At 40.5% G+C, this 27812-nt stretch overlaps 1 protein-coding gene across 8 annotated transcripts; it reads right to left on the bottom strand.

The window, feature by feature from the left end:
- Positions 1-496: 496 nt before the first annotated feature.
- On the bottom strand, positions 497-27797 carry LOC115646971 (E3 ubiquitin-protein ligase NRDP1-like). Of its 8 annotated transcripts, none has more exons than XM_030553490.1 (9): positions 27627-27785; positions 23640-23693; positions 22451-22588; positions 19769-19995; positions 19068-19207; positions 17051-17213; positions 15073-15193; positions 5795-6037; positions 497-4632 (listed from the first exon to the last, which is right to left on the bottom strand). In XM_030553490.1, exons 4-8 carry the CDS (start codon positions 19972-19974, stop codon positions 5801-5803), a joined length of 867 nt encoding a protein of 288 aa, XP_030409350.1. In that variant the 5' UTR covers positions 19975-19995; positions 22451-22588; positions 23640-23693; positions 27627-27785; the 3' UTR covers positions 497-4632; positions 5795-5800. The 8 variants fall into 8 exon arrangements, with proteins under 8 accessions (XP_030409350.1, XP_030409354.1, XP_030409352.1 ...); XM_030553494.1 differs by having other exon boundaries at positions 27643-27785; XM_030553497.1 differs by lacking the exon at positions 497-4632 and adding an exon at positions 8856-8967 and having other exon boundaries at positions 5954-6037; positions 27627-27797.
- Positions 27798-27812: the final 15 nt, after the last annotated feature.

Below are 27812 nucleotides of genomic sequence, written 5' to 3'. Positions count from 1 at the left end.
GCTTCTCCTGGGGAGATGATGAGAGGAAAAAACACATGAGAACTGCTAGTCACCTTGCTTAATTCACTACTGGGAGATACTCAGATACTACTGTGATGAGAACCTATATAAAACACAAACGCATATTTTAATGTGTACTGTAGATTATGTAAGAACATGTTTTAAAACACTGTTTAACTCTATTGGCTAAGTTGCATTCAACAGTTTTCTCTGAAACCCCAGAGAAAGCAAGTGTAGGAAGGGGCCTTGTATGTGGAGACACGGGGCATCATAGCCCCACAAGTTTCTAGGCAATTAGTTTGCACAAAGAAAGTTAATTGACAGGACCTGTAGGATAGTTAAACTAAACTTGTTCTAATGAACTGGGCATGGCTAAAGGGAATAATTTTGTTTCATACAGTTGTATATTTTAGTATTGTATAAAGTAACAGACTTCAGAAAAATGATTGAACAGTAGAATCTGAATTGTGAAAAAAGCATTAGATACTCAAGTCAATCAAGGAAGATGGAATTTTACTAATGCAATTGTAATGACCAAAACAGGTGATCTAGCAAACATAGGTATTAATGCTATTTTTTTAAATTGAGGAGCATTGCATAAATATTTTGTAAAGCAGACCGAGGCGCCTTTAAACCATGGGTTTGAGGTTTTTTTATTTTTTAGAAACTTTGCAACTTACGAAACTGCAGCAAGGATGTGAGCAATTTGCTTTTAGTCAGGGAATTTGAAATGAAAAATTAAGGAAAAGCTTGAAATATGGAACAAACTAAATATTCAGTTGGTTCTTGAAAGTTTGAAATACAGCATGTCATGCGTGTCATTTTCAAACTAAAAAATAAAAGGCTGGTAAAAGTGCCCGAGGTGAACAAAATCTCAGTAAGTCATTAGTCAAACCTGAAAATGAGCAGTATGTCTACAGTTACTTTAAACATAGTTCTAGGCCTTGTAGTTGCATAGGACTTAAATATTTGTGGGAATTCATTCTCCAGGTTAAATTAACTTGAAATCATGCTGTAAATGCTATGTTTAAAATTAATTTACTTGCTTTGATACATTTAAATTGAATTCTTACAATGAGCAACTCAGGTTTAAAACATTAAATTCCACTTTTTAATTTAACTTGGAACTTTGTTTTCTAATTGACTAGAGCACTGGAAGTGGCTAATGCCAAAGGACCAGATTAGTGCTAAATAAAGCTTTCTTTGCAAGCAGTCCCACTGACTTCTTCTAAGGAGAAATGAGGCAATGTTACAGTAGCTAGAGTACCTGTTTTTTTTCCTAATGGAAATCTATTATATAGACCACCAAAAGTCATTGTTGAACGTTTAAAGTGTTATTTTTGTTAAGAGCTGAAGTGGAAACTATTTAAATCAGTCTAGGTACATTTCTGCCATATAGCTGTTAGCTAATAGTGGCTTTTACTGTGCTGTTACATCTTATTTTAATAATGAGAACATCTTTGGTTAACAGTCTGGTTCCTTTACTCCTCTCCTCATCAGTCCTGTGTAGGTAGCCGTTCAGGAATCACAGGACAGGTAGGTCAGGTTTGCTCTTCATGTTCACTCAGTTCAGCAACAATGCTATTAGGCAGTTAATGATTGTGGCCTTAGTCCTGAAAATATTTGCACAGGAGAAGTTCCATTGAGCTCGTGTGTGAGGGAGTAACTGCAGAGTTGGGGACTAATATTAGTTCAGGAGTATTAGTGTTGCATTTTGGACCCTAGCTAGGTTAATTATTCAGGGCTGTAAAACATTGTAAAGTTCCTAGGCCTCAAGCTTGTCTCCCTTGTGGGGAAAAATACACAGAAACAACAGGGCTCCAGAAAGCAAGAGGAGAGAGAGTAAAAATGTATCGCAGCAGCATCCATATTTGCACAAGTTAAGACATATCAGCCATTTTGCTCTGTACCAAAGCACTCCCCACAATCAAATTGGAGCCTTCAAAGGGTGCGACTTTTGAATTTGACAGTGTCATAATGAGACACTTTCCCTAAAGATGGTTTGGTCTTTCCTGACTAATTTAGCATGTTCCTTTTTAAAACTCCAGGTGTTCTAGCTAAGAATGAGCATGTATGTAATCTTCATGTATTGCATACTTTACAAACCTCTAAGTTTATTGTAAAGGAGCAGTGTGCACCAGATTTTCTTCTTTCTACCACTGTGGCCCTCGTAAAACTGTAAACAGCCACTATCTAAGGCAGAATGTTCTCTAGCAAGATCTGCCATTTTATGATCTAGTTAATGTCCGTTTTCATTAAGATTATTGTCAAATTGAATTTTTTCCACTGTGCAGTTTCTAGCACAATGATACACTCTACCCTCAGAGGAGGTAAATGAAATACATGATAGATTAAGATTACTACCAGCTCCATAATGCCTCTCAGAAAAGCCAAATGGTAGATGGTATTGCTGCCACAGCAAGAGAGTCTCTAGAAAGTTTCAGCCATAGAGGGCACTCTTGTGGGTGGCAGAGACTGAGGCATCCTGTTTTTGTATTGTTTCCAACACAAAGGCCTACCCACAATAGAAGGGGTCTTTAGGCCTTACTGCAATACAGTTTGTGTTGAGAACCCTTTAAGCAGTGGATAGCAAGTTCTGTTTATCCTGAATCAATACCTGCTAAGCAGGACCTAGACCCCCTCCCTACTGCACCCTATGCACCTGTAACTTCTGAGGCCTGTATCATCTTCCCTTCAGCATGGCAGCTTGCCTTTGCCTACACCCCTGAGACAATGGCAGCAAGAACTCCCAGCTGTGAAGAGATGTAAAGTCTTTGAGGAGAGCGCTGTTCTGATCAAATGCTAGCCCTGTCTATTATTTAATGTATCCCAGTCACGGGTCAGACAAAGACCTTTAACTATGACCCCTATTCCTTATGTCCCTTTTAATAAAGTACCTGTCCCCTATTACAGTACTTTAGTCTCTCATTTTTCCTGCATGTTGAGTGAAGTACACTGGGAATAATGAAAGCAAGTTTATTTGCATGTATGTCTCACTATTTTATTAGGCAAGGGGAGGACACCTGATCTTTCATAATGAAAAGAAGAGAAGCAAAATGAATAACTACTTTTATGAACACTTGACTAGCTCAACTTTCATACACAGAGCAAATCAAATGGTTACAAGCTACGTGTTAGCTCTCTTCTAGACACAATATGACATTTAGCCCCCAAATTCCACTTTTGAGCCCATTTCCCATTTTTTATTAAATGTAAAAAAAAAAGAAAATCTAATTTCAGTTTGGCAGTGAACCATGTGGCTGGAAGACATTTTAAAGTTCATTTGTTAAATATAAAAGTTGCATAGAGTTATAGGTATTTAGAAAGGCATCTGTCAATATGAGAAAACTGCAGAAGATCCCCCTATGTACCAAGGATATAAACTATGGGTCTATCCAAAAGATATTCATGAGAAAGGAAAATGCTGGCACCATTCCAGACTCCTTAACAAATAATCTGTAGAGAAAGACTATCAAAAACACATTCCAGGGGAAGAGTGTAGCAAATTTCACAAGGATTCTTATTTAAATATAGTCCAGGACCTGTTTACTGTCTGAGGGTCACTTTTTAAAAAAAACTTTTTAAAGCACCTAAGAATGTTTTTATATGTATATAATACAATAACTTTGCAACTAAAATGTTTACAATAATTGCATATGTTACCTGGCTACATAATTCACTCGTCCGCTACTAATAAGGAAAAGAAATTTGCCATGCAATTGTGATGTTAAGTTAACCATCTGCTAACACACATGAACAATAATGATTGATGAAAATGTAACTTAATATTAGAATCAGCCTAATTAAAATTACATGGGTGCTTACAAGCAAACTGGTACATTGCAACGCAGGTACACAGCAGATGTAGGGTTCTCCTGAAAGTCTTGCATTCAGAAGAGTAATTGAAACCAACAGGCGCTCATTGAACACTATTCTACTGCTACATTTCAAGAAAGAAAGCAATTATCTGCAGCAACAGCAGTCTAGGCTGGCTCACTACTTGTTCCATAGGAACTGTATGGTTCTATGAAAAAAACTGAGCTGCAAGGGTGAATGGAACTGATGGTGCAAGAGCCAGAGAGGGCTGTGTCTTGAAAGATGTGCTGACTCAATTTAAGTTATTGGGTAGCTGGGTTAAGTGAAACTACAATGTACTAAATTAATAAAATATTTGATAAATATTAGTGATATCCTCAGGTGTTAATCCTTAAGTGCTAATTCTGCTTCCACGACACACTGCAGTCCTAACATTCTACTTGTTTCTTTCAGCAGGTTGTTAGTATTATGCGCAGTAGGGAAAAAAAATAACCAACCCAGGCATGGAGACTTGCATAAACCCTTGTAACATCATGGAGCTCTCTTTCCTCCTGCATATATTTCAGATGTCTGGCTGGTGGGTTTCACCCGCATGCTCAGGGTCTAACTGTCTAGAAATCTGGAGAGCTCAAATATGGCAAAGTGTCCTGCAGTCCTCAAATGTAAGAAACCCCATGATTCAAGATCCGTGGGTCTATTATTACCATTGTATAGTTCCAGATTTTAGTATCAACATAGATGTCCACCTGATCATGTGTCCTTTGTATAAATTTGAGGTCTGGTGTAGGTAAAACATTCAAGTAGCTTTTGTCATACCTGTCAAAAGAAAATTAAAGATGTTCAACAGGTGCTTTTAATGTGTTTTTAAAAGACATGTATATCTTTCTATAGTCAGCAGTATTAAACCTTAGAGTCCTTGTAAAAACAGCTAATAGATTGCTCACACCAAAGAAATGTATACACAATTCACCCAGACTGATAACAAGCAGACCTCTGAATATGCACTAATCTTCACTATGTAATGCAATTATAAATAAAAGCATTGGCGGTGCAAGAAAGGGCAGTAACAGTATTTAAGCGATCCTGGTCAATACAAATGCCTACAAGTTTTCAACATCAACACAATCTTCTGCAAGGTCCTTCATGATGGAAACAGATGAAGGAGAATTCTCGGCAGCTTGGTGGTGAGTTGGATTGCATTGCTAAAATTCTGCACTATCACGGGTTTTGGTAACAGCTAGCTCGATGAAAAACTAAGACGGGGTTGGAGATTAAAGGAAAACTGCCAAAAAGTCTAAAGTCCAAACTGACCTAGTTTAAAGCTCTTGTATGCTGGTGGCAACTGTCTGGAATTAGGAATATTTAAACCACCATTCCTTTGTGATGTACAGTGTTTTTATAGGACACAAATATCTCCAAATTTGTTAGTTTCCCCTGCTGGCTTGACTGAAGTACTTAAATACTATTCCTAGAATTAGTATTAGTCTTACAATACATTCCAGCTGCTATCATTCATTATGCTTATACACACGTGAGAAAAGAGAGGTCATATACCAGCTTTAACTGCACTGAAATTGCAGTAGCAGTGAAAAAAAAATTCCATTTCACCTAGTTGCTGTTCTAGTTTCCAGGTCTGTAAGGAAGCTATTGTAAATAATCCAGGGAGGACCACAGATTAAGAGCTCCTGGTATACAAAAATATTAGTTGAAAATGTCCTTTTAAATGCACGTTGTAATGCCCAATATACTATTAATGGACATTTAAAAACTAATATTGGGCCTACAACTTCTCCCAAATGATTAAAAACTAGTTTTACTATTTGCATAGTATGCAAAGTGTGCTAGATACAAAAACTTATGTTTTCCCCCAATCTTTTTGACCCATTCAGAATTTAGATAGAAAAGAGGTAATTTAGAACTAATACAAAGTTTTCTAACTGTTCACAGGAAGCAGACTCCTATGTGTCTGTGAGCTTACTTCTGTTTAGATGACTGTAACTTCCCTGGGTTTTCGTTTCACACTCTCTAGTCGTGTTAGAGGGCGAAAGTTTGTTGATTTCTTGTTTCCTTCTGTATTATTTAATCGGCAGTCTTTCTGTAGGCCTTTCAGCAGCTCCATTAATTCACGCTTTTCGAGCTCCGCTTGCTCCAGCTCTTGACGATGCTGTCTCTCTGCAGCCATAAGGGAGCGCACTTCAGACATCATTCGTGACATCTGACTCTAAAAAGCATGTGTGAAAACAGACTAAAATAAGAGATCATATAAATACATTTCCAATAATGGTGGTATTGAAGCTGAAATGACTACTGCGTATAGAAGAAATAATGAAGACCAGGCACAGCTGAAAGAATCTGCAATTTTTGATACACCACTAAACAAACAATTTTGTTGATTTGCAGCACAGTTTCCGCTTGCTGTGGCACTCATTTTAAATATTCCAGTCGGCGAGAGCCATGAGAGATAGTGCAAATCTGACTGATCACAGATGTACCAGTGGATTTCACTGGCTGCTGGTTATGTTCTGCATTTCAAAACCCAAATGAACATTATCCAAAAACCAAAAGTGTTCAGGACAGAGCTCTGTGACTTATTTGCATCTATGATCTTCCAATATATTTATTCAAATCCAGTACGAAGAAACCTTAAAACATACAAAGGCTCAACAGGCTTGGGTTTTGATGGTTATATTTTTCCTGTTACAGAATAAAAGCTGGATGAATGGGTTAGATAATACATTCTCTCTCCACTGCTTTTTACTTTAGCCATATCACATAGGTTTTGAAGCAAGTTAGAACAGAGCCTGAACACAGCTCTAGCTAAACTGGTTTCAAACAGTATGTTAGAGTATGGGGCCCTGATCCAGCAACTGGATCCATGTAGGCAGCAGACTCTTACTTTCACACGAAGCACCACTGACTGCAGTGTGCGAGTGTAGGATCAGAACATAGGTTCCTATATTTCCATCCATACTGAGCTACTTTAAAATAGTATGAGAAGAGGAGCTGGTTTTTTTTAAAGTATATCTGACTTGCACTGATGTATCTTGTATTTAAAGCACCCAGGCTTAACCAAATGCTGCATGTTACAAATTGGGGAATATGACTATGTATAGCTTATGAATCCTGTTTGATACTGGGGACTCTCTCTGCACATCTGTGTCAAACTGCAAACTCCATTTGGAATGTGCGACTTGTTTGCCTTCTCTGCTGTCTTTTGTCTCCATATTGAGCTAAAACCCACGGAAGGTGACAAGAGAAATTCTTGCAACTTGCACAGAGCTAACAATGGAGGGTTGTTTAGCTTTGACAAAGAGATGGCTGCTTCCCCAGGCAAGCCCAGTCTGAACTCCAGGGGTTGGTAACTTAACAACAGATGTGGGGGACTGACCACCTGACAAGGTGATGGGTGGGTCACCTGACACAGGGGACTGGAGGTTATTAGACAGAAGGTCTGTCACCAGCCACTGAAGAGAAAGGAAGGGCGGGCACTGCTGCAGGGATCTGAGAGTTAGGCCTGGTCTACACTACGATTTTAGGATGAATTTAGCAGCGTTACCTCAATTGAAGCCTGGACCCGTCCACACGGCAAAGCCCTTTTTCCGACTTAAAGGGCTCTTTAAATTGATTTCTTTACTCCACCTCCTATGAAGGGATTAGTGCTGAAATTGGCCTTGCTGGGTCGAATTTGGAGTAGTGTGGATGCAATTCGACAGTATTGACCTATGGGAGCTATCCCAGAGTGCTCCATTGTGACTGCTCTCAACTCAGATGCACTGGCCAGGTAGACAGGAAAAGCCCACGAACTTTTGAATTTCATTTCCTGTTTGGCCAGCGTGGTGAGCTGATCAGCATAGGTGACCATGCAGAGCTCATGCAGAACTCGTCAGCATGATGTGCACATTGCCCGGACCATACTTTGTGAGAAGTCTATGTCCTTGTCCATATCACTGTCGTCACCGCGCTGCCGTCGCCTCCTTGCCTGGTTTTGTGTTTGGTTCTGTACTGAAAAAAGGCGTGAAACAATTGTCTGCCATTGCTCTGACGGAAGGAGGGGTGACTGACGACATGGCTTACAGGGAATTAAAATCAACAAAAGAGGTGGCTTTGCATCAAGGAGAAACACAAACAACTGTCACACAGAATGGCCCCCTCAAGGATTGAACTCAAAACCTTGGGTTTAGCAGGCTGTTGCTTTCACAAAACAAATCGGGTCAATTTCTTGTTTTGATCCATTCCATCTATCTTTTACATCCTAGGCTGGCAGCAGACGGTGCAGTATGACTGCTATCCATTGTCATCTCCTGGGTGCTCGGCAGAAGATGCTGCATTACAATTGCTAGCCATCATCATCTTCTGGCTGCTCGCCAGAAGACGGTGCAGTACAACTGCAATCCATCGTCATCTCCTGGGTGCTCGGCAGAAAATGGGAATGACCTGGCTCAGTCACTCCCATGTCTGCCCAGGCGCCCCTGACTGACCTCACTGATGTCAGCTAAAAGAGCACCCAAGAGTACGACGACGATGGCTACCAATTGTAATGCACCTTCTGCTGCCAAAAGGCAATGATCTGCTGCTGTATAGCAATGCAGTCCCACTTCTGCCAGCACCCAGGAGACGTACAGTGACAGTGAGCTGAGCGGGCTCCATGCTTGCCGTGGTATGACTTCTGCTCAGGTAACCCAGGAAAAAAGGCTCAAAACCATTGTCTGCCGTTTCTTTCACGGAGGGAGAGAGAAGGGGGCCTGATGACATGTACCCAGAACCACCCGGGACACTGTTTTTGCCCCATCAGGCATTGGGATCTCAACTCAGACTTCCAATGGGCAGTGGAGACTGCGGGAACTGTGGGATAGCTACTCACAGCTACCCACAGTTCAACGCTCCGGAAGTCAGCGATAGCCTCAGTACTGTGGACACAGTCCAACGACTTAATGCACTTAGAGCATTTTGTGTGGGGACACGCACAATCGACTGTATAAAAACAATTTCTAAAAAAACGACTTCTAAAAATTCAACATAATTTCGTAGTGTAGACATACCCTCAGACACTCAGACAAACTCCATCATCAAGCCAAGAAGCCATGTGGAGTAGAGGAAGGATCCTGGACAACAGAGAAGTCTCTGACCTAAGCCCAAAGAATGCTCAGGAATCTGAGGAAGGGAAATGTGGATAGGTATTTTATTATTTTGTCTAGCTCTGTATATTTCCAATACTATCTAAAGTAAACATTGACTGGCTTTGGAACTTTTGAGTATGTCTACACTACAGGATTATTCCGATTTTACATAAACCTGTTTTGTAAAACAGATTGCATAAAGTCGAGTGCATGCGGCCACACTAAGCACATTAATTCGGTGGTGTGCGTCCATGTACCAAGGCTAGCGTCGATTTCTGGAGCGTTGCACTGTGGATAGCTATCCCGTAGCTATCCCATAGTTCCCACAGTCTCCCCACCCACTGGAATTCTGGGTTGAGATCCCAATGCATGATGGAGCAAAAACAGTGTCGCGGGTGATTCTGAGTAAATGTCGTCGCTCAATCCTTCCTCCGTGAAAGCAACGGCAGACAATCATTTCGTGCCCTTTTTCCCTGGATTGCCCTGGCAGATGCCATAGCATGGCAACCATGGAGCCTGTTTTGCCTTTTGTCACTGTCACCGTATTTGTACTGGATGCTGCTGACAGAGGCGGTACTGCAGTGCTACACAGCAGCATTCATTTGCCTTTGCAAGGTAGCAGAGATGGTTACCATCCCTATTGCACTGTCTGTCATTGTAAATTGGCGATGAGATGATGGTTATCAGTCATTTTGCACCGTTTGCAATTGAAAATTGGTGATGACGGTTATCAATCATTTTGTACCGTTTGCTGCTGTCATGGGTGCTCCTGGCTGGCCTCGCTGAGGTTGGCCGGGGGTGCACGGACAAAAATGGGAATGACTCCTGGGGTCATTCCCTTCTTTATGTTTTGTCTAAAAATAGAGTCAGTCCTGCCTAGAATACGGGGCAAGTCTACTAGAGAACCAGAGAGCACAGCCGCTTCGGGTCAGAGCCCCACAGAAATGATGAGCTGCATGCCATTCTAGGGGGTGCCCCTGCAACAACCCCACCCATTGTTTCCCTCCTCCCCCAACCCTCCTGGGCTACCGTTGCAATGTCCCCCCATTTGTGTGATGAAGTAATAAAGAATGCAGGAATAAGAAACACAGTTTTTTGCGAGATAAAATGAGGGGGAGGCAGCCTCCAGCTGCTATGATAGTCCAGGCAGGACTTTAAAGGGTGAGGGCGAGAGGAGTGCAGCCTTCCACTGCTATGATAGTCCAGGGAGTACAGAATCTTTTCTTTAGACACAAAGGGGGGAGGGGCTGATGGAGCTCAGGGTCCAGCTGCTATGAGGAAGACGGTTACCAAGCATTTTGTACCATCTGCCAGGAATGACAGGGAGTCATTCCTATTTTTACCCAGGCACCGCCAGCCGACTTCACCAAGGCCAGCCAGGAGCACTCATGAGATGATGACGGTTTTCCACCATTTTGTACCGTCTGCCATCAGGAAAGGGAGGGGAGGGGATGCTGCTGTTCAGCGCTGCAGCACTGCGTCTACCAGCAGCATGCAGTAGACAGACGGTGACATTCTTGCCATTTTTCAAATGATTTTTTTCTCTTTTCTTTCACGGGGGGTGTTGGAGGGGGGATAAATTTACAAGATATACCCTGAACCACCCCGGACAATGTTTTTGACCCTACAGACATTGGGAGCTCAGCCAAGAATGCAAATGCTTTTCGGAGACTGCGCGGACTGTGGAATAGCTGGAGTCCTCAGTCCCCCCTCCCTCCCTCCATGAGCGTCCATTTGATTCTTTGGCTTTCCGTTACACTTGTCATGCAGCACTGTGCTCAGTCCTTGCTGTGGCCTCTGTCTATCATAGCCTGGAGATTTTTTCAAATGCTTTGGCATTTCGTCTATTGTAATGGAGCGCTGATAGAACAGATTTGTCTCCCCATACAACGATCAGATACAGTATCTCCCATATGGTCCATGCTGGAGCTCTTTTTGGATTATGGGACTGCATCGCCACCCGTGCTGATCAGAGCTCCACGCTGGGCAAACAGGAAATGAAATTCAAAAGTTCGCAGGGCTTTTCCTGTCTACCTGGCCAGTGCATCCGAGTTCAGATTGCTTTCCAGAGCAGTCACAATGGTGCTCTGTGGGATACCACCCGGAGGCCAATACCGTTGATATGCGGCAACACTAACCGTAATCCGACATGGCAATACTAATATCAGCGCTACTCCCCTCGTCGGGGAGGAGTACAGAAACGGTTTAAAGAGCCCTTTATATCGATATAAAGAGCCTCGTTGTGTGGATGGGTGCAGGGTTAAATGGGTTTAATGCTGCTAAATTCGGTTTAAACGTGTAGTGTAGACCAGGCCTTTGCAAATTCTGCAATGTATGGGTTATTCCACTTCTGTCTGCATTTTCTGGAGCTGTTTCAAAGTTGTCACAAAGCCCATGTTAACCACATCCCCTTCTCCAGCCTGCTGACAGATTTTCTGCCTCTCCAGCTGCAGTCAAACGATGGTACACTTTGCTCCCAACTTTTCCTGATAGCTTATTATTTTCTTCCTGGACACAGGAGCAATAGAAAGGTTTCCTCAGAAGATTCTTAGGACTATACTCCATTCTCCTCATTGTTCAGAAGCATATGGGGACTCAAGAGTTGTCCTAGATCTCAAGCAACTCAATAAATGGATGAAGAAAGTGAGATTCTGGATGGAGACCCTAGTTTCAATGGTAGCATCCTTGTCTCAAGGGGACTTTTTTCTTCTGTGGATCTAGCAGATGCATATCTCTACATTCCCAAATGACTACACCATCACAGACTGCTAAGATTTATGCACAGCACAGCCTGCTACCAGTACCAAATGCTTCCATTCAGCTCCTAGGCTCTTCACCAAGATGCCAGGCTCAGGTATCAAGGCACTTAACTGCATCACTTCCTAGACAACCGTTTCAAAACTACAGCATATTCATTTTAGATTAAATCCTAGGAAAGATGTCCTAACTGTAACAACAGTAGGACAGTGGAACTAACTGCCCAGGGAAGTCATGGAAACTCCTTCGCTGGAGCTTTTCAAAAAGAGGCTGGATAGCCATCTGTCTTGGATGGTTTAGACACAACAAATCCTGCAACTTGGCAGGGGGTTAGACTAGATGACCCTTGGGGTCCACTCTAACTGTATGGTTTATGGTTCTACCCATCACTAGACACATTCCATGAGATCCAGAACCTGCATGTTGGTAAAGTGTGCAACTCCACCCATAGCTCAATATTTACAACTACTGAGCCTCTTAGTTTCAAATACAGGAATCACTCTGTGGGCAAGGTCTCATTTCAGATGTCTTCAGGTCTTTTTCCTAAAAGCACGGAACCATTCACTAGAAAACATGCAAGATCCGTTCCCAACCAGATGCTGAACTCTCTAAGATGGTGGACAATCCCAGAAACTGTCTGCAAGGGACTTTCCATATGCCTTCCAGACCCATAAGTACTCACGGCCAATGCCAGCCTGACAGGATGGAGAGCACAGCAGGGGAACAGAACGGTGCAAGGCAGCTGGAATCCAGGCAAAAGATACCATAGCATCAACCTATTGAAGCTCCGAGCTCCCAAGCTAGCCCAACAGAGGTTCCAGAACTACCCAGAAGATGAAAATATTCTGATCCAGTTGGCCAACATGATCATTGTGCCATATGTCAACAACCAAGTGGAAACAATGAGTGTAACTCTACATGCAGAAATGATGGCCAGAGAACTCTTTAAGAGCAAAACACATAATAGGATAGCTAAACTAAAAGGCAGACTGACTCCCCAGATGCACCGTCAACAACTCAGAGTGGTGCCTGAATCAGGAAATCTTTACTAGGATTTCGCAGAAGTTCATTGTTCTGACAGTCAACCTATTTGCCAATAACAAGAAGACAAGGCAGCCAAAGTACTTCATTAGGGAAGCAGGCCCGAAATCCCTGGGGATGGTTGTTTCTTTGCACATATGCCTGCAAGACCTTCTATACGCCTTCCCACTTCTAAGAACGGTGATCCAGAAAGTAAGGTCAGGCAAGAAGAAGCAAAGGTGACAGTGCTAGCTCCACGCTGGCCAAGCAGATGCATGGTTCTCTGATCTGAGAGAAATGAAATTGCAATTACCACTGTAGCTATCAGTGAGACCGGACATCCTTTAACAAAGCCCATTACTCCATCTAGAGCATCTACAACTGATAGCCTGCAATCAAGAGGGAAGCATTAGTCACACTAGAACTATCCCTGAAAGAGAGAGAACAATATTCTCCTCCAGGTGACTTCAACCCTAAAGACCTAGTCCTCTATCCAAACTAGGTTTGGTGTGTGGTGTCAATAACAACAAAAATCCAAAGGATCCTGATATCTCACTTATTCTGGACTTTCTTCAGGAAGGCACAGACAAGGGACTATCTTCACAGTGCCTGGTGTCAGCTGTAGGAGTATCCTATTCACCACATCCTCTGACTCCTTGACAGAGAACCCTCAGATATCCAGATTTCTCAGAGTAGTTAGACTGACTAAACTTGTGGTTAAACCAATCTTTCCAAAAGACCTAACTACACATCCTTTTGGGCCACTGACATCAATATCTCCATTCCACCTATCAAAACTCTTTTTTAGATCATCATCATCATGTCTACTAGACGAGTTTCTGAACAGGAAGCTATAGCCATGCAGGAATGCCACTGGGTGTTTCATGATGACAAGGTGGTACTAAGAATACCAGAATCATTTTTTGCCTAAGGTGAAATCATCTTTCCATGCCACACAGGAGATTGTCCTCCCTTAATTCTGTCCAAAGCCACAGCGCCCGATAGAAAAGCTGTGTCACATATTAGACATTAGAAGAGCCCTAAAGATCTACATCAACCATACCAAATTGACAAGATCAGGCTCTTTATTTGTCTCTTAATCCGGAGTGCCAAGGGTTCAGGGTATTCAAGTTATCACTAGCTAGATGGATCAAGTTATGCATTTATAAAGACACCAAGGCACACTCCACAATATCTAGAATTACTTTGTGGGTGGAAAGAGCTTGTGCTTCCACTGTCGAGAGCTGCAGGGCAGCAATATGGTCATAGGTTAACACATTTAGTAGACCCTAAATTGACTTTCTGTTCTCTGTGGAGGTCTTCTTTTGCAGGAAGATGCTGCAGACATTGGGCTAGGAATAGCATTGCTATTTTGGGTAATTAACTCAAGGGGGATCTTCCCTATCTCATTCTGTCTTTCTTATCCCTCCCATTTCTGTTCCTTGTTCGTTAATTTCCATATGTATCAGAATTGTGGGAAACTGAGCTGCAGATTGGTAAATTTCTTACCTGTTAATTTCCTTTCTGCTAGCAGCATCTCCCACAATTCTACTCTCCCTGGCTGGCTTCCTAGCCCGAAGACAGTATTTAATTTTGATAGTTATGTTTATAGGCTGTAGTCCACTTATTTTCTAGCACTGAAGTTACTGTTAGTAATCATATTCTATGAGTTTTTTACACAGCTTTGAAATGAATCATCTGTCAGCAGGCTGGATAAGGGGGCATGGCTCACTCAAGCTGTGCAATAGCTTTGAACTGCCTCCAGAAACTGCAGTCAGGAGGGGACTAGCCTATACATCTTACAATTGTGGGAGATGCTGCTAGCAGAAAGGAAATTACCATCAAGTGAGAAATTTACTAATTTGGAGTGTTTCAATTATCACGTTTCCCTAAAGATAGGAAGTGTCTGCTAGCGTGCCCATACAGTGGAACTGTAGGCAAGAATGTGCTTAATATACTGAGATATCTTGGGGTCAGCACTACTTGTAGGGGCCTAGTGAAGCTGGACTCCTAGATGCCAATTCTCCGAAGGGGTAACTGACAGAAAACCTGTGTCAGAAAGGCCAACAGAGAGACCGTGTTGGAGCCTACTGAGACCCAGGGAAGCTTAAAAGCACATAGCCCCAACATGTGGGCCCAAAACAACAGCCTGGTGAATGTCCAGCAGGGGAGCTTTACCAGGGCCAAAACACTGCAATTATTTGAAAAAGAAAGGTTCAGACCATTGGAATGTAGGACTGTATCTTCTCTAGTGAATTAGGATAACAAACTCCCCACTACTTGAAAAAGCAAAAAAAATAGACCTTTGGGAGAGGGGTAGAAAATAAAAACACATTTCTACAAATGACATGAACTTATTTACCTTTAGTTCTTCAATTTCATTTTGCAGAAGACTCTCTTTTTGCACCATATGCCTTCTCTGTGAATCTAATCTGGACTCCATTTCATGCTTTGCCTCTTCCACTCTGCAGATCATTTCTGACCTAAAAAAGTATAGTTTTCCTTTTTAAACCTAACCATTATACCTGTGACTTTCAAGTACCAGAGTAACTACTGCTGTTAAATAGCCACATCGTTCCTGAATACAACTGGGTGAAATTTTTCGACCAAAACTTTTCCTCAGGAGAAAAAAAAATGCAGATTCAACAATACCAAAAGATTTTGCAAATTCATGCTGATTTCACTGAGTTGCTTCAGTTAAGTGGGGGAAAAAAAAAACAGAAGCAAATTCTCCCCCAAAACGAAAATGTTTCATTTAGACACTTTCTAGATTTAAACAGAAAAATTGAAACATTTAAACTACCCTTTCTTTAGAAACTTCCTTTTATTTAAAAGAATTAAACATTAAAAATGTTCAAAATGAAAACAAAAACAAAATGAGTTTTTTTAAAAATTGGAATTGCCAATGAACCCAAAAAATTCATGATTTGCCCAAATCTAGTCCTAAATTAAAGCTCTGCTATAGTCTTGTTTTACACATCTCTCTAGAGATAAGATGAGTGTGTTTTACCGACAAACAGTATTCTTGCTCAGTATGTACCTATTTAGGGGTTTTAATCTCTCTCGACAGAATGTGCAAGTTCTAGTCCTGGCATCAATATCAGAGATCCTTGGTGCTCAGATCCTATGGTGACGAGCTGCAATACAGAACTCCAAGACAGATGTTTCTGAAATAATTCCAGAAGCTGTAGACTACCTTTTTTTTGGCTTTGGATGGTTTATTTCCTTTCATCCAAATTGTCATTTTGATTAATTTTATTTTAAGAGTATATGGTAACTTTGTGCAGTAGTTTAGGAGAAATGTAATACGTCTCAAATAAAAAACATGAATATGCCTCAGTCTGTGTTATTCCACTTAACCCAAGGAGAATGGAATTCTGAAACAAGGACATAATACAGAAAGCTACAAGTTAAGCTTAGGATAGCATACTTGGTTGGTTTATTGTGGATGTGAAATGACAGTAGTTGTGGGAGAAGGAAAAGTAGTATCATTTAGTTATTAAACACAGTGATAGCCAAAACTGAATCATTAACAGGTTAACCTTTTGAGTTTTGAGCAGCAGTCTGGCATTTTATTGGTATCAGGAAAGTTCACTTGTTTCCTGCTGCACTTACCAGGAACTGAACCTGGGTCACCAGCAAAGTGCAGGAGAGCTGTGGCCTCCACTGACCAAAGGAGCAAGAGAGAAGGTACCAGCAGGAAGGGGTGGGAAGAGGTACAAAACTGCTGGAAGATCATGGAAATGATAAACTGGAGGAGGAAGAGGCAAGAAGAAAGAGAGAGACGGACAGAAAGTAAAGACGAAGATTGATAAGTATTAGTAGTCTTCCAGCATTTTAGGCCTACGTACAAGCTTGAACTCGTAGGTCACCTGCCTCTCATCTCTGATAACTTTATAACTGCCAAATATAATTGGAGTTTTTCATCTCCAAAGTGTTTTAAAAATCTTAAATAATAAATCTTACTTCATAATTTGGCTCCGGGTCCATATCAGACTAAGGTAAAAAGTGAAAAGATTTAATGGCCTCAGTCTAGTTTTTTGTATGTATTTCATTCTTTCATGTAACCATCACATAATTTTGGATAATTGCAATCCCCATTCATTAGGGTTCTGGGCTAATCAAATTAATTCAACTAACTCAGACTAAAAGTGCAGTAAGAGTTTAAAGTGTTTAATGGCTTTTTAAAAATATCCTCACCAGTTAATACCAAGTGACTTAGACATTATGGGTTAGATATCAGAATTAAACAGAGCTAGTACTTGGAACCGTCTCTTATGTGTAGTGATTTTAGGCCCAGGTTAAACACAAATACCCAGGAAACAGAAGTAGTATTTTACCGGAGCAGTTCTAGTTCTGTTCTTAGCTCTGCTACACAATTATGCTGTGTGTCTTCTGCCCTGAGAATGGTATAACCACAACCATTAGGGCATTCACGGCTCCGGTATTCACACACTGCCAAATGGCTATCTAAGTTACGTCGTTCAATCTGAACTGGACAACCTGAACAGGAAAAAGCAAATTAAGGCAATATTAAATCACTTGCAATTAACAGAAGCATAGTCCATTCCAGGCAAAAACACCCAAGCAAGCAAACAAACAATAGTGCATAGAACTGGTCATATGCAAATCTGTCAAAACAAAGTGATTCCCTTATAGAATGAAGAAATACACCTATAGGTGCCAAAACCTTGTCTACATTAAAACTTTTTGTTCGAGTCTCCCATCATTGCTCTAACACTGGTAGTAACACTAGTGTAAGTCATGGATAGTAGAAAAAATACTGACAGGTGGCCTACACTATTGTCCCACAGCCCTACTCCACCACCAACAGCAGTGGATGGAGATAGTAAGAAAAATGCCAGTTTAGACAAGGTGTGAGTATCAAAAATTTGGCACCCAAGGTTAGAGAAAATTTTGGACCTTAGCAACTTGTCCAAGATCACACAGCAAATCAACGACAGAGCTAGGTCTAGAACCTGGTTCTCTTCACTGCTACGCTTGTGCCCTATCTACTACTAGACTAGTATTTCTCAACCAATGGGTCGCAAATCCTGCAGGGTGTGGGACAAAAGGAATCAGGAGGGTTGTGAAGCAATTAAATTATACTGACAGTTCTAAAGCAAGGGAAAAAATTGAAAATACCTTAGGGATATCAAAAGCCTTCAAAGTTTGTGACGTCAAAGGTAATAATGGTATAAATGTTTATTCTTACTTTTATAGTAAATGTAAGGAAGTTGTGCACATTTCTGACTTCAAATAATGGGTTGCCCACCTGACAAGTCTGAGATAAAAGGCACCATGATCAAGCGCAGTGTATTGCAGACAGGCTGGTAAAGACAAGCAAAAAATATCACCTAGCAGAGGTGGCCTAACTACAAGCACAAACAGAAATGTGCTATAAAAACCTTGCAAGTGGTAGGTTTCAGGGTGTGTGCACTTCTGATTAAGACAAACACCTATATAATTTAATAAAAATATTTTGCACTTTCATATCACCTTTCACTAGAAGATCTCAAAAGCCTCACATCATCTCTCTGAAAGAGCTATTACTCCCATTTTACAGATTAAGAAACACACAAATGTAAATAACTTGCCCAAGGCAACATAGCAGCAGCATAACTGGAACAGAACGCAGAAATACTTATTTCCTGTCCCATATTAAGTACCAAACAGTGGTTTCTCAGATACATACTCAGCCCTACCTACACTGGCTAAAGTTTGAGATACCTTCTGGAAAAGGAGCAAAGCAGCAAGTTATAGTGTAATTCTGTTTAATATAATAAATGCTAAATTGGCCAAAAAGCTGGTTCAATCATCACATGCAAAAACCCACAATCAGACGAATAATAAAAGCTGAGTATTAGACAAATTATACCTTGGCAGAAAGCAAAAACCATGCACTGCTATGTATTCTGATAAATTAGGGGTCCAGTATTCAAATTCATTCTGGTTAATTTTCACATAAAAAGGAAAAACTGATGATGGATGACAATCATTACAACAGAGAGCAAATCCACTGTCTAAAAAAAATTTCTGCAAACTCTCAACCACTTAGCATGTTGAATTTTTATTTGGCTCTTTTTTGTTTCGTTTTGCCAGTTAAACTGAAGCAACCATATTGCACAGGCCATGTCTGTGTAGGAATGTGCAAGCAGAAGTACCTACCCCCCTGCCATAAAGAAAGCTTACTTCAATCTTTTTTGGTCTAGCATGAATATGGTTTAGAACTCAGAAATTCACAATGTGGAACACAACATAGAAGTGAATGAATGTACACCGCTGCCACCCTATTGTGATTAAGTATGACAGATACCAATTTTCTGAACAAAAGCCTCAACTTTGAACTTTACTCACCAGCATTTGAGCAGGGTATCTGGCTGTATTCACATTCTCTCTCATGTCTGTCTATAGATTCTAGAGAACAAACCATTTCACAACCACGCTCTCTGTTTTTACAATGAAGCTGAAGTCGATTTAGATCATTTTTCATGTATCTATATACAGAAAAGAGTTACTTTGTTTCTTCTTCTTTTTTAAACTCCTGCAACACTGTAAAAGTAGTTGACTTTTGCCACATTTCATGGATTCTACCTTCCACAAAAAAAAAGGTCATATGCTCGGTTCAAAATATTTCACCATTCAAGTAACTACATTTGATGGTTGGGAGTGGTGAAAGCTATGATAATGGAATATTAAGGTTCAAAATTAAACATGTAAATTAATTCATGAAGAATGGCTATTGAGTGGTCTCAAAACTACCGGTAAGTCTTTAGTAGTAACTAGGGGCTTGCGTACACTTAAAATGTTACAGTAGCACAGCTGTACTGCTGTAGAGCTTCAGTTGTGGACGCTACCTATGCTGACGGGATTTCCTCTCCTACAGGCGGAAGAATTCTCCCGTCCATCTAATGATGTCTACATGGGGACTAATGTCAGCTTAACTACGTGGCTCAGGGGTGGGATTTTTCACAGCCCTGAGTAACATAGTTATACTAACCTAATTTCCTAAACCAGGCTTTAGAAAAATCCCTTCAACAATCAGATTTGTTACATACCTGTAGAGAGGTCGTAGCACAGACATATCAAGTGCTTGTCTGTCTTCAGGGCAATTATTGTGATGAACAAGCCATCCATGTATACAGGCAGTACAGAAAGCATGTTCACAAGGAGCCTGTAAGGGATCTTCTAATACATCTCGGCATATACAGCATAAAAGTCCTTCATTAACATAGCCAACAAAACGCTCAATATCATAACCCATTCTTTTCCACAGACTTCCAACCTATTATAATGTTAAAACAGCAATTAGTAACTGATCAATAATTATTTAGCACTGACAGAATGCTTGGTGCTGCACAATACATAAAAGTAAGGAAAGGTCTTGAAAGCAGACACATTGGTAAAAACAGAGAGGATTAACTGAGTAGGTTCTCTCTCATTTTGAATTCTATTACAAAATGTGATTCCTGTGGACACTGTGAAAGACTACAGTTTAATTCTGCATTTGCACAATGTTTTTGAAATTATTTAGAGAATAACTGAAGATTTATTCTGTAACTGAAAATTTAAAGCTAAATTACAGAAAAACCACTGTTCAAATGTCAGAACCTGATTCCTGTTTCTTTACCTTTATTTGTATAAAACTCTGCAAATTTGTAAAACAATGCTTTTACTGACAGTATTAAACACCTTTGAGTACTTCTTATCCATACGATTTTGTGTGGTATCTGTCAACTACAGGTAACTTAATTTTATGTATGTTTCTTCTTATATGCATAAGAAGAACTGTTAACAACAACCCATTCTCTGAATGACATGGGAGTCCAGAAAAAATAGTATATGATCATGTATTTACAGAGTGTACCATAATGCATATGTACAAGGGAGCCTAATTAAGATTGCACAGGCAGTGGAGCCCTCAGCTCCTGTACATGACACCACAGCAGCTGGAAACAGCCAAGAAGAGTAACTACAAAGAAACTTCTGGTTGGACTCTGCAGCCCTGGACTGAAGCATGCTCCATGCAAGTTGCTAAGTATTCTTGCTTGCTTTTTGAGCAGCTAGGCTCGCATTTTTAGGCAGCCATGGCCTGTAGGTGTTTCCATATGTCTCATGAGCTGCCTTTATTTATTTATTTATTTTTAAACTGTGCCCCCTGGGGTTTCTTTTATGGAACATCCTTCCCCACCCCCCAGCATCATGGTGCAGAAATTCAAACCCTAACCCCTGCTTATATTTTCTGGTTTTCATGGGTTTTTCCTGTTATTTAGGCTTGTTCTGGGACAGTTTTGAATCTTTGGTTTCACAACCAAACTCTAACAAACCTCTGAGTTTGTGCAAGCTGCAGTTTTTCGAATCATATAACTAGACCAAATTTTTCATAGTGATGGCAAAAGACACATCCTTGACACCAGAGAGACCTCCCTCCCCAAAAAGTTTCAAGTCCTTGCTCTAAAGCATGGAGGCTCTACAGCTCCTTAATAAAACAGATGTTTTGCCCATATTAAAAAGTTACAATTTATTTTTCCCTAACTACATTCTAAAAAATGGCTGAACTGTTTTAGCTGAATTTTGCCCAAAAAAACAGCCAGAGGTGCACACCCAGCATGGAAAATTTCAGCCCAAATCGTTTAAGTTTGGAAAAGTTATAACCAACTGAAAACAGGGTCTTACAATGGAAAGTCTAGGGGACAATGTTAATTATAACCAACACTGACAGACATGGAGCTATTCTGTAATTTATGAATACTGTATGTTGACAGGGTTATTGGGATGTTTACTTTATAAATATTTTAGTTCAGTTTTATAAGGGACTGTATGGAGCAACACCCAGGAAGGAAATAGAATGGCTTAAGATAAGCCACTTCTCCACAAACATTTGAGATGAAAGCCATTAGAGGAAAAGGCCTATGGACAGCAGAGATCAAAAGGACTGTAGCAGTTTAAAAAAGGCTCTCTCTCAAGGGGGCTCGGGGAACAAACTAGAGCACAAGCACTGGGGCGGGGAAGTAGGGAGGAATCTGAAGAAGTTAGTCCTATATAGTTTACTATCAGGCCATAGTTAGCTTTTATGTAAGATAGAGGTGTGTAGAATATTTTAAAAATCTCTTTTTTTTAAATGGTTTGTACTGTTATTAATAAACTATACTTTGGCCTGAAGAAGTCTGTTTTGTCACTGGATACCCTGATCAAAGACCCTTGATAGGAAGGACGACAGGCATCAGAAATCAGTTGGTACTACTGGGAAAGCATGGTTGATACCATCTGTACTGTAATTCAGGGCCTGGTCTAATAGTAAGAGAAATGCAGAATTCCATCCTAGGATAGGTAAAGGCTTCAGCCTGACACTTGAGAGGGTTGAACTGAGAGAAACCAGAAAGGAGAAAGAGGTGACGTTAGCCTTGTAACCATGACATGTGCTACCAGCTCTGCCATAATACATGTGAGTTTTATAAGATAGATAGCTCTAAAACTAAGTTGAAAGTTATACGAAAGAGAAGAAACAAGCTTCTGTACCTTAGTACAATTCTGTCAAGGAAGATGAGGCTAAGGTCTAACAATTCTTATCAAGATGGTTAATTACATAAAATATGTTTTAGGTTGCATATTTCTTCTTAATCATAAAAAATTACTTTTGAAACACAGTCAAGCATCATGAAACAGTATTTCCTAAGTTGTCAGAATTTCTAAATAAAGATGTTTATTCATTATAAATATAAAAATATTAAATGTTTTACCTTTTAGTTTAATTCACATTAAAACCATGCCGTTTTCCACATAAATGCTTTGGAATTATGGTTTTCAGAGGAGACACAGTACTAAATCACCTGATTCTATCATCTCTTCATTGCTTTATGTTACTTTCTACAAGAACACTAAAAAGAAACAGAATCAATTGTTGTGTTTCCTAAGTTACAGATCCCCATGCTTAAACAGCTAGTAGTTAAACAGACTACTGTTCTTATAGCCATTAAAACTAAACTTTACAGTGGCATACATTTGAAAGGTTACTTTACAGTATGTTTAACACTTCAGCCCGCTGTCACCCATGGCTCATATACACTAGAAAAAATAGCTAATAGGTGTTAATTTAACACATTTTTAAACAATACATAGCACTGAGGGCATATCTACACTAGGTGCCAAGTGTTGTTTAAAAAGCAATAAAAATATTTTACCATACTTTAAAAACACCCCCTATTTTCCTTGGCCCTGTCCAGACTACAGTATTTTATTTTTGTTATAATTTTGACAGAAAGCATTTTTATTTTTATCAATTTATACTTTCAGTTGCCCAAAATTATGCAGCTTAAGCATTAAAAAAAATAAATTTAGATATTCAAACAATTATTTAATGACTAGGGCCCTACAAAATTCACCATCTATTTTGGTCAATTTCATGGTCATAGGATTTTAAAAACAGTTAATTTCATGATTTCAGCTATTTAAATGTGAAATTTCAGGGTGTTATAATTGTAGGGGGTCCTGACTCAAATAGGAGTTTGGGGATGGGGGTCACAAAACTATGTTGGGGGTGGGACTTGTGGGGCTGCTACCCTTACTTCTGTGCTGCTGCTGGCAGCGGCGGCACTACCTTCAGAGCTGGGCAGCTGGAGAGCGGCAGCTGCTGGCTGGCAGCTCAGTTCTGAAGGCAGAGCTGCTGCCAGCAGCAGCGCAGAAGTAAGAATGGCATGGTATAGTATTGAATGAAATAGTTTTGGACAAGTAGTAGTCTGGACATAAATGTGAGAAGTGAGGGGCATATGCATCTTTTATTAAAATATCATATGTTTGCTGTTGAAGAAAAAAATCCAGAATACTTAACGTTGTTGTTTTAGTTAAATAAAACAATTTAAATGTCCGTCTGGTGATGTTCTCCTCATAATACAGCATCGCAAGAAAATTCTCCATATATTAATGATTAACCTCTTGAATTGGAGATCACCTCTCAATGACTTCATAAATATCTGCTTCAATTACCTTTGATAAATGAAATAACCAATCATTCAATCATTTTCTGATATAGCTGTACAACTAATCTGAAAAGTTTTCAAAATAAATCACTGTTTAAAAATGTACCTTCTAAGAATGAAACCTACATCTATCTTTGAGTTGTGAAGAATAAGTATTAAGGTTATAACAATCAATTAGAATGCACTTTTATGTAGAAAACCATGATTAAATCGAGTCTTCCTGACTAGTGATTTAAGTCATCAATTTAATTTAAATCAAACCCAACCTGTTACTTTCACAGCATGAAACAAAGTTACAACTTTCTAGATTCACAAACTTATTTTTGCCAAATAAGTAATGTCGAAATTGATAACTGGAGTTCCGCCTCAGATATCCCATCCGCCTATGTTAGGAAAAGTCACTTGAACTGTCTGGATATGGACGACATCCTTCAGTCCTCATCTAAAGTCTGTGTGTGCTCCAGTAGTGCAATTGGTTAGCACATGAGGGAGTACTGATAAGGTTATTAGGACAAGCAGCAATGAGCTTAAAAGGGAGGTTCCATGGTTCCCGCTGAGAAACTCCTCCCCCTCCTGTCCAAGCGCACCTCCAGCATGCTGGGGAACAGTTCTACTTGTCCCAGAAGTGGCAGGCACATCTCTGCGGCCCCTGTGGCAGGGGGCCGGGGGTCCGCCCTACACACACACTCCACAGCTCCCATTATAAGCTCACATTGTCTCCAAGGCAGAGGGCAGGAGCATCACATGACAGTGGGGGGAGGGACAGCTGAACTGGCCGGCAACTGATAGCCTGCTGGGCAGATGCCACGCAGGGAACTTAGGGGAGCGGGGAGCTGAGGGGGGCTGCCGGTCCAAGACCCTACCAGCTAGCTCCAACGGGCTGCTCTTTCTGCAAGCAGTAGACAAAGCAGGCGGCTGCCAAACAACATTACAAGGAAGCATTGTGCAACTTTAAACCAGCATGTTCTCTAATTGATCAGCAACGAAACAATGTTAACCGTGACGACTGTAAGTAAGGAGTTACAGGACAACAAATAGACTCTATGAGGAGCTAAAAGAGAAGGCCAGTAGGTTAACATGAGTTTACAAGATCACAGCTTTAGTCTTCCTGTAAATGGACACTAAATCTTATGTTCAGATCAATTCAATTAAAAATAAAAAACAATACTATATAAAAAAAATTACAACTGAAGTCTGGTAAGGTCAAATTGCTTGAACTGATGAACATTCTTAGCTAACTAACTGAAATTATATCCATACCATAGATGCAGTTTAGATTTAAAATAAAAGCATTAATTGCAAGCAAAATGTATAGTGCTAAAAAACAATCACGTTCTTCTGATACATAGCCTAACAACTATACTCATAAAACCAGAATTTATTAAAAAGAAAAAGTGACCATTTTCAAATCTTCGAGGTAAACCCAATGTAAGGATAATTGTAATATTACATTAAAAGAATGTGTGCCAACTAGTCAGAATGTTGATCCTTATTTATAGTCATTGCTCTCAGTGTGCTGATATCTAAATGTGGGATACAACTCAAAAATAAGAGACACAAGAGAATAGTTAATACAGGAACTTTAGATGACAAATCATTTATTTAGCATATTATTTAATAATTCTTATTTTTGACTTACATAATTTATAAGAAGGATAAGAAACTCTGGGGAACTAGTGTCAAATTTTGGTCTAAAGTGACGGCTAGTAAAGCGAATGTGTCGCGTTTTTTCCCCCCTCCAAGACCTAAAGGTCTTCCTCAAGATTCAGTTTCTTTAAACTTTCCTCATCGGTCAGGAATTCTTATTTTTGTTGGTCTCCTTTGGACTCTGTCCAATTTGTCCACATCTTACCTAGAGTGGTAGTCTAGAACTGGAGACAGTACTCCAGATGGGACCTCACCAGTGTCAAGTAGAATGGAACAATACCTCCTGTATCTTACGTATGACATTCCTATTATACACCCAGAATGATATTAATCTTTTTTGCAATTGCATCACATTGTTGACTCAATCAATTTATGAACCACTATATCCCCAGATTCTTTCCAACAGTACCACTGCCTAGCCAGTTATCCCCCATTCTGTAGCTGTGCATTTATTTTCCTTCCTAAGTGTAGTACTTCACACTTGTCTTATTGAATTCACCTTGTTGCTTTAGACCAATTCTCAATTTGTCAAGATCATTTGAATAATAATCCTCCTTCAAAAGTGCTAACAACCTCTCCCATCAAGAAGCAATGGGCTTAAACTGCAGCAAGGGAGTTTAGGGTTGGACATTAGGAAAAAGTTCCTAACTGTCAGGGTGGTTAAACACTGGAATAAAGTGCCTAGGGAGGTTGTGGAATCTCCATCTCTGGAGATATTTAAGAGTAGGTTATATAAATGTCTATTAGGGATGGTCTAGACAGTATTTGGTCCTGCCATGAGGGCAGGAGACTGGACTCAATGACCTCTCGAGGTCCCTTCCAGTACTAGAGTCTATGAATCTAGTTCAGGGGTCAGCAACCTTTCAGAAGTCGTGTGCCGAGTCTTCATTTATTCACTCTAATTTAAGGTGTTGCGTGCCAGTCATACATTTTAACATTTTTAGAAGATCTCAAAGTCTATAATATGTAACTAAACTATTGTTGCATGTAAAGTAAATAAAGGTTTTTAAAATGTTTAAGAAGCTTCATTTAAAATTAAATTAAAATGCAGAGACCCCCGGACGAATGGCCAGGACCCAGGCAGTCTAAGTGCCACTGAATATCAGCTCGCGTGCCGTCTTCGGCACGTGTGCCATAGGTTACATACCCCTGATCTAGTCTATGAATCTTGGTGTCAATCCACCAATTTTATAAACATACTTTCCACTCCATTACATGATTATTTATTCAATAATTACAAACATTACAACATTTCCAGCAAAGTATATATTTAATTTTCAGTATATATGAAAGAATAAAATACCACTAAAATTTAGAAATCTGCAAAAATCAAGATGGTATATAACCTTCTACTATAAATAAGCACAGAATCGTTTTTTAAAGTTAGACTCATTGTTTGCTATTTTCCAACTAGAGTCAAAAGCAAGTTTGAACCTGACATGCACACATTTGACACATACTACTTTTACACATGATAAGATAAATACAAATTTGTGCTGTAAGATGTGAATTCAGTCAGCCTTCTGCAATAATTTACAGACACTTTTCTCCCGAAGGGAGAGAAACCAGGCTTTAAAATGAAAACTTTTTGGTATGATGTTTCACTAATTTCCTGAATAATCCCAAACTGAGAAGCGCTCCTCTCTCTGCCAACACTTGCATAAAGAGACATCGCCAACTGAACTTCACTCTTATACTTCTACCTAAAACTTTTCTTACAACCGTGAAAGGTGGAGCCTAGCAATGTTATTGCGATACTTCAGAATTTGTTTTTAGCTGTTATTCGTCTTAAGGCCAGTACATTCGACCACTTTACACAAACTGAATGGCAATACAAAGGGGAACAAATTCTTATATCCTACTACACAGGAAAAAAAATTACACTTTAAAAGCAGATTCTTGTAATTTAAATTACATTATTTAATAGCAGTTAATACTCTTAAACTGTATCTGGGTAAGTGGGTGGGGCACTGATGGATCTGGAGCAGAGCTGACTGACCACCAAGGGGAGGAAAGTCGGACTTGCCGTTATTTCACCGGCTCAGCCCCTCAGGCGCCCGCCTGGCCCAATACCCCGCCCCTCCCCCACCATCCCCGGCTCTTGACCATGTCACGTCGGCTTCGGGGGCCAGGGCACCCGCGGCATCCCCCGCTGGGGATGGGATCCCGCAGCTCCCCGCCCCCCAACCCTTAGAGATGGGCCCCACCACGCACGGTTAACCGCTCCCCGTCCCAGTGACCCACTTACCCGCCCAGCGGAGGTCCCTCCCTCCGCGCCCCAGCCCCGCCGCACCTCACACTACACCCACTCTCCAGGTTGGTTTCCAAGCGCGGCCGCAACGGCAAGTAGCAGTGCATTTTGCGCCTGCTGTTGCTTAACGGCTGCGTGTCACACCAGGATGAACCCACCAGGACGGCCATACTCTGAGTGGCAGCACGCGCATGCGTACTGCAGCACCCGGCAACCCTGTTCGAGGCG

This window comes from Gopherus evgoodei, chromosome 2 (assembly GCF_007399415.2).
Source record: "Gopherus evgoodei ecotype Sinaloan lineage chromosome 2, rGopEvg1_v1.p, whole genome shotgun sequence".
Taxonomy (NCBI): domain Eukaryota; kingdom Metazoa; phylum Chordata; order Testudines; family Testudinidae; genus Gopherus; species Gopherus evgoodei.
This window is presented reverse-complemented; position numbering and strand designations above follow the sequence as displayed.

Excerpts from the sequence above, each read along its gene's own strand:
- LOC115646971 (XM_030553496.1), bottom strand. The coding sequence starts at position 19,974 with ATGGGTTATGATATTGAGCGTTTTGTTGGCTATGTTAATGAAGGACTT. Across the intron at positions 19,208-19,768 it reads GTGCTACGACCTCTCTACAG|ATACATGAAAAATGATCTAA; the intron begins GTATGTAACAAA and ends TTCTGTATATAG. Across the intron at positions 15,194-17,050 it reads ACAGAACTAGAACTGCTCCG|GTCAGAAATGATCTGCAGAG; the intron begins GTAAAATACTAC and ends ATACTTTTTTAG.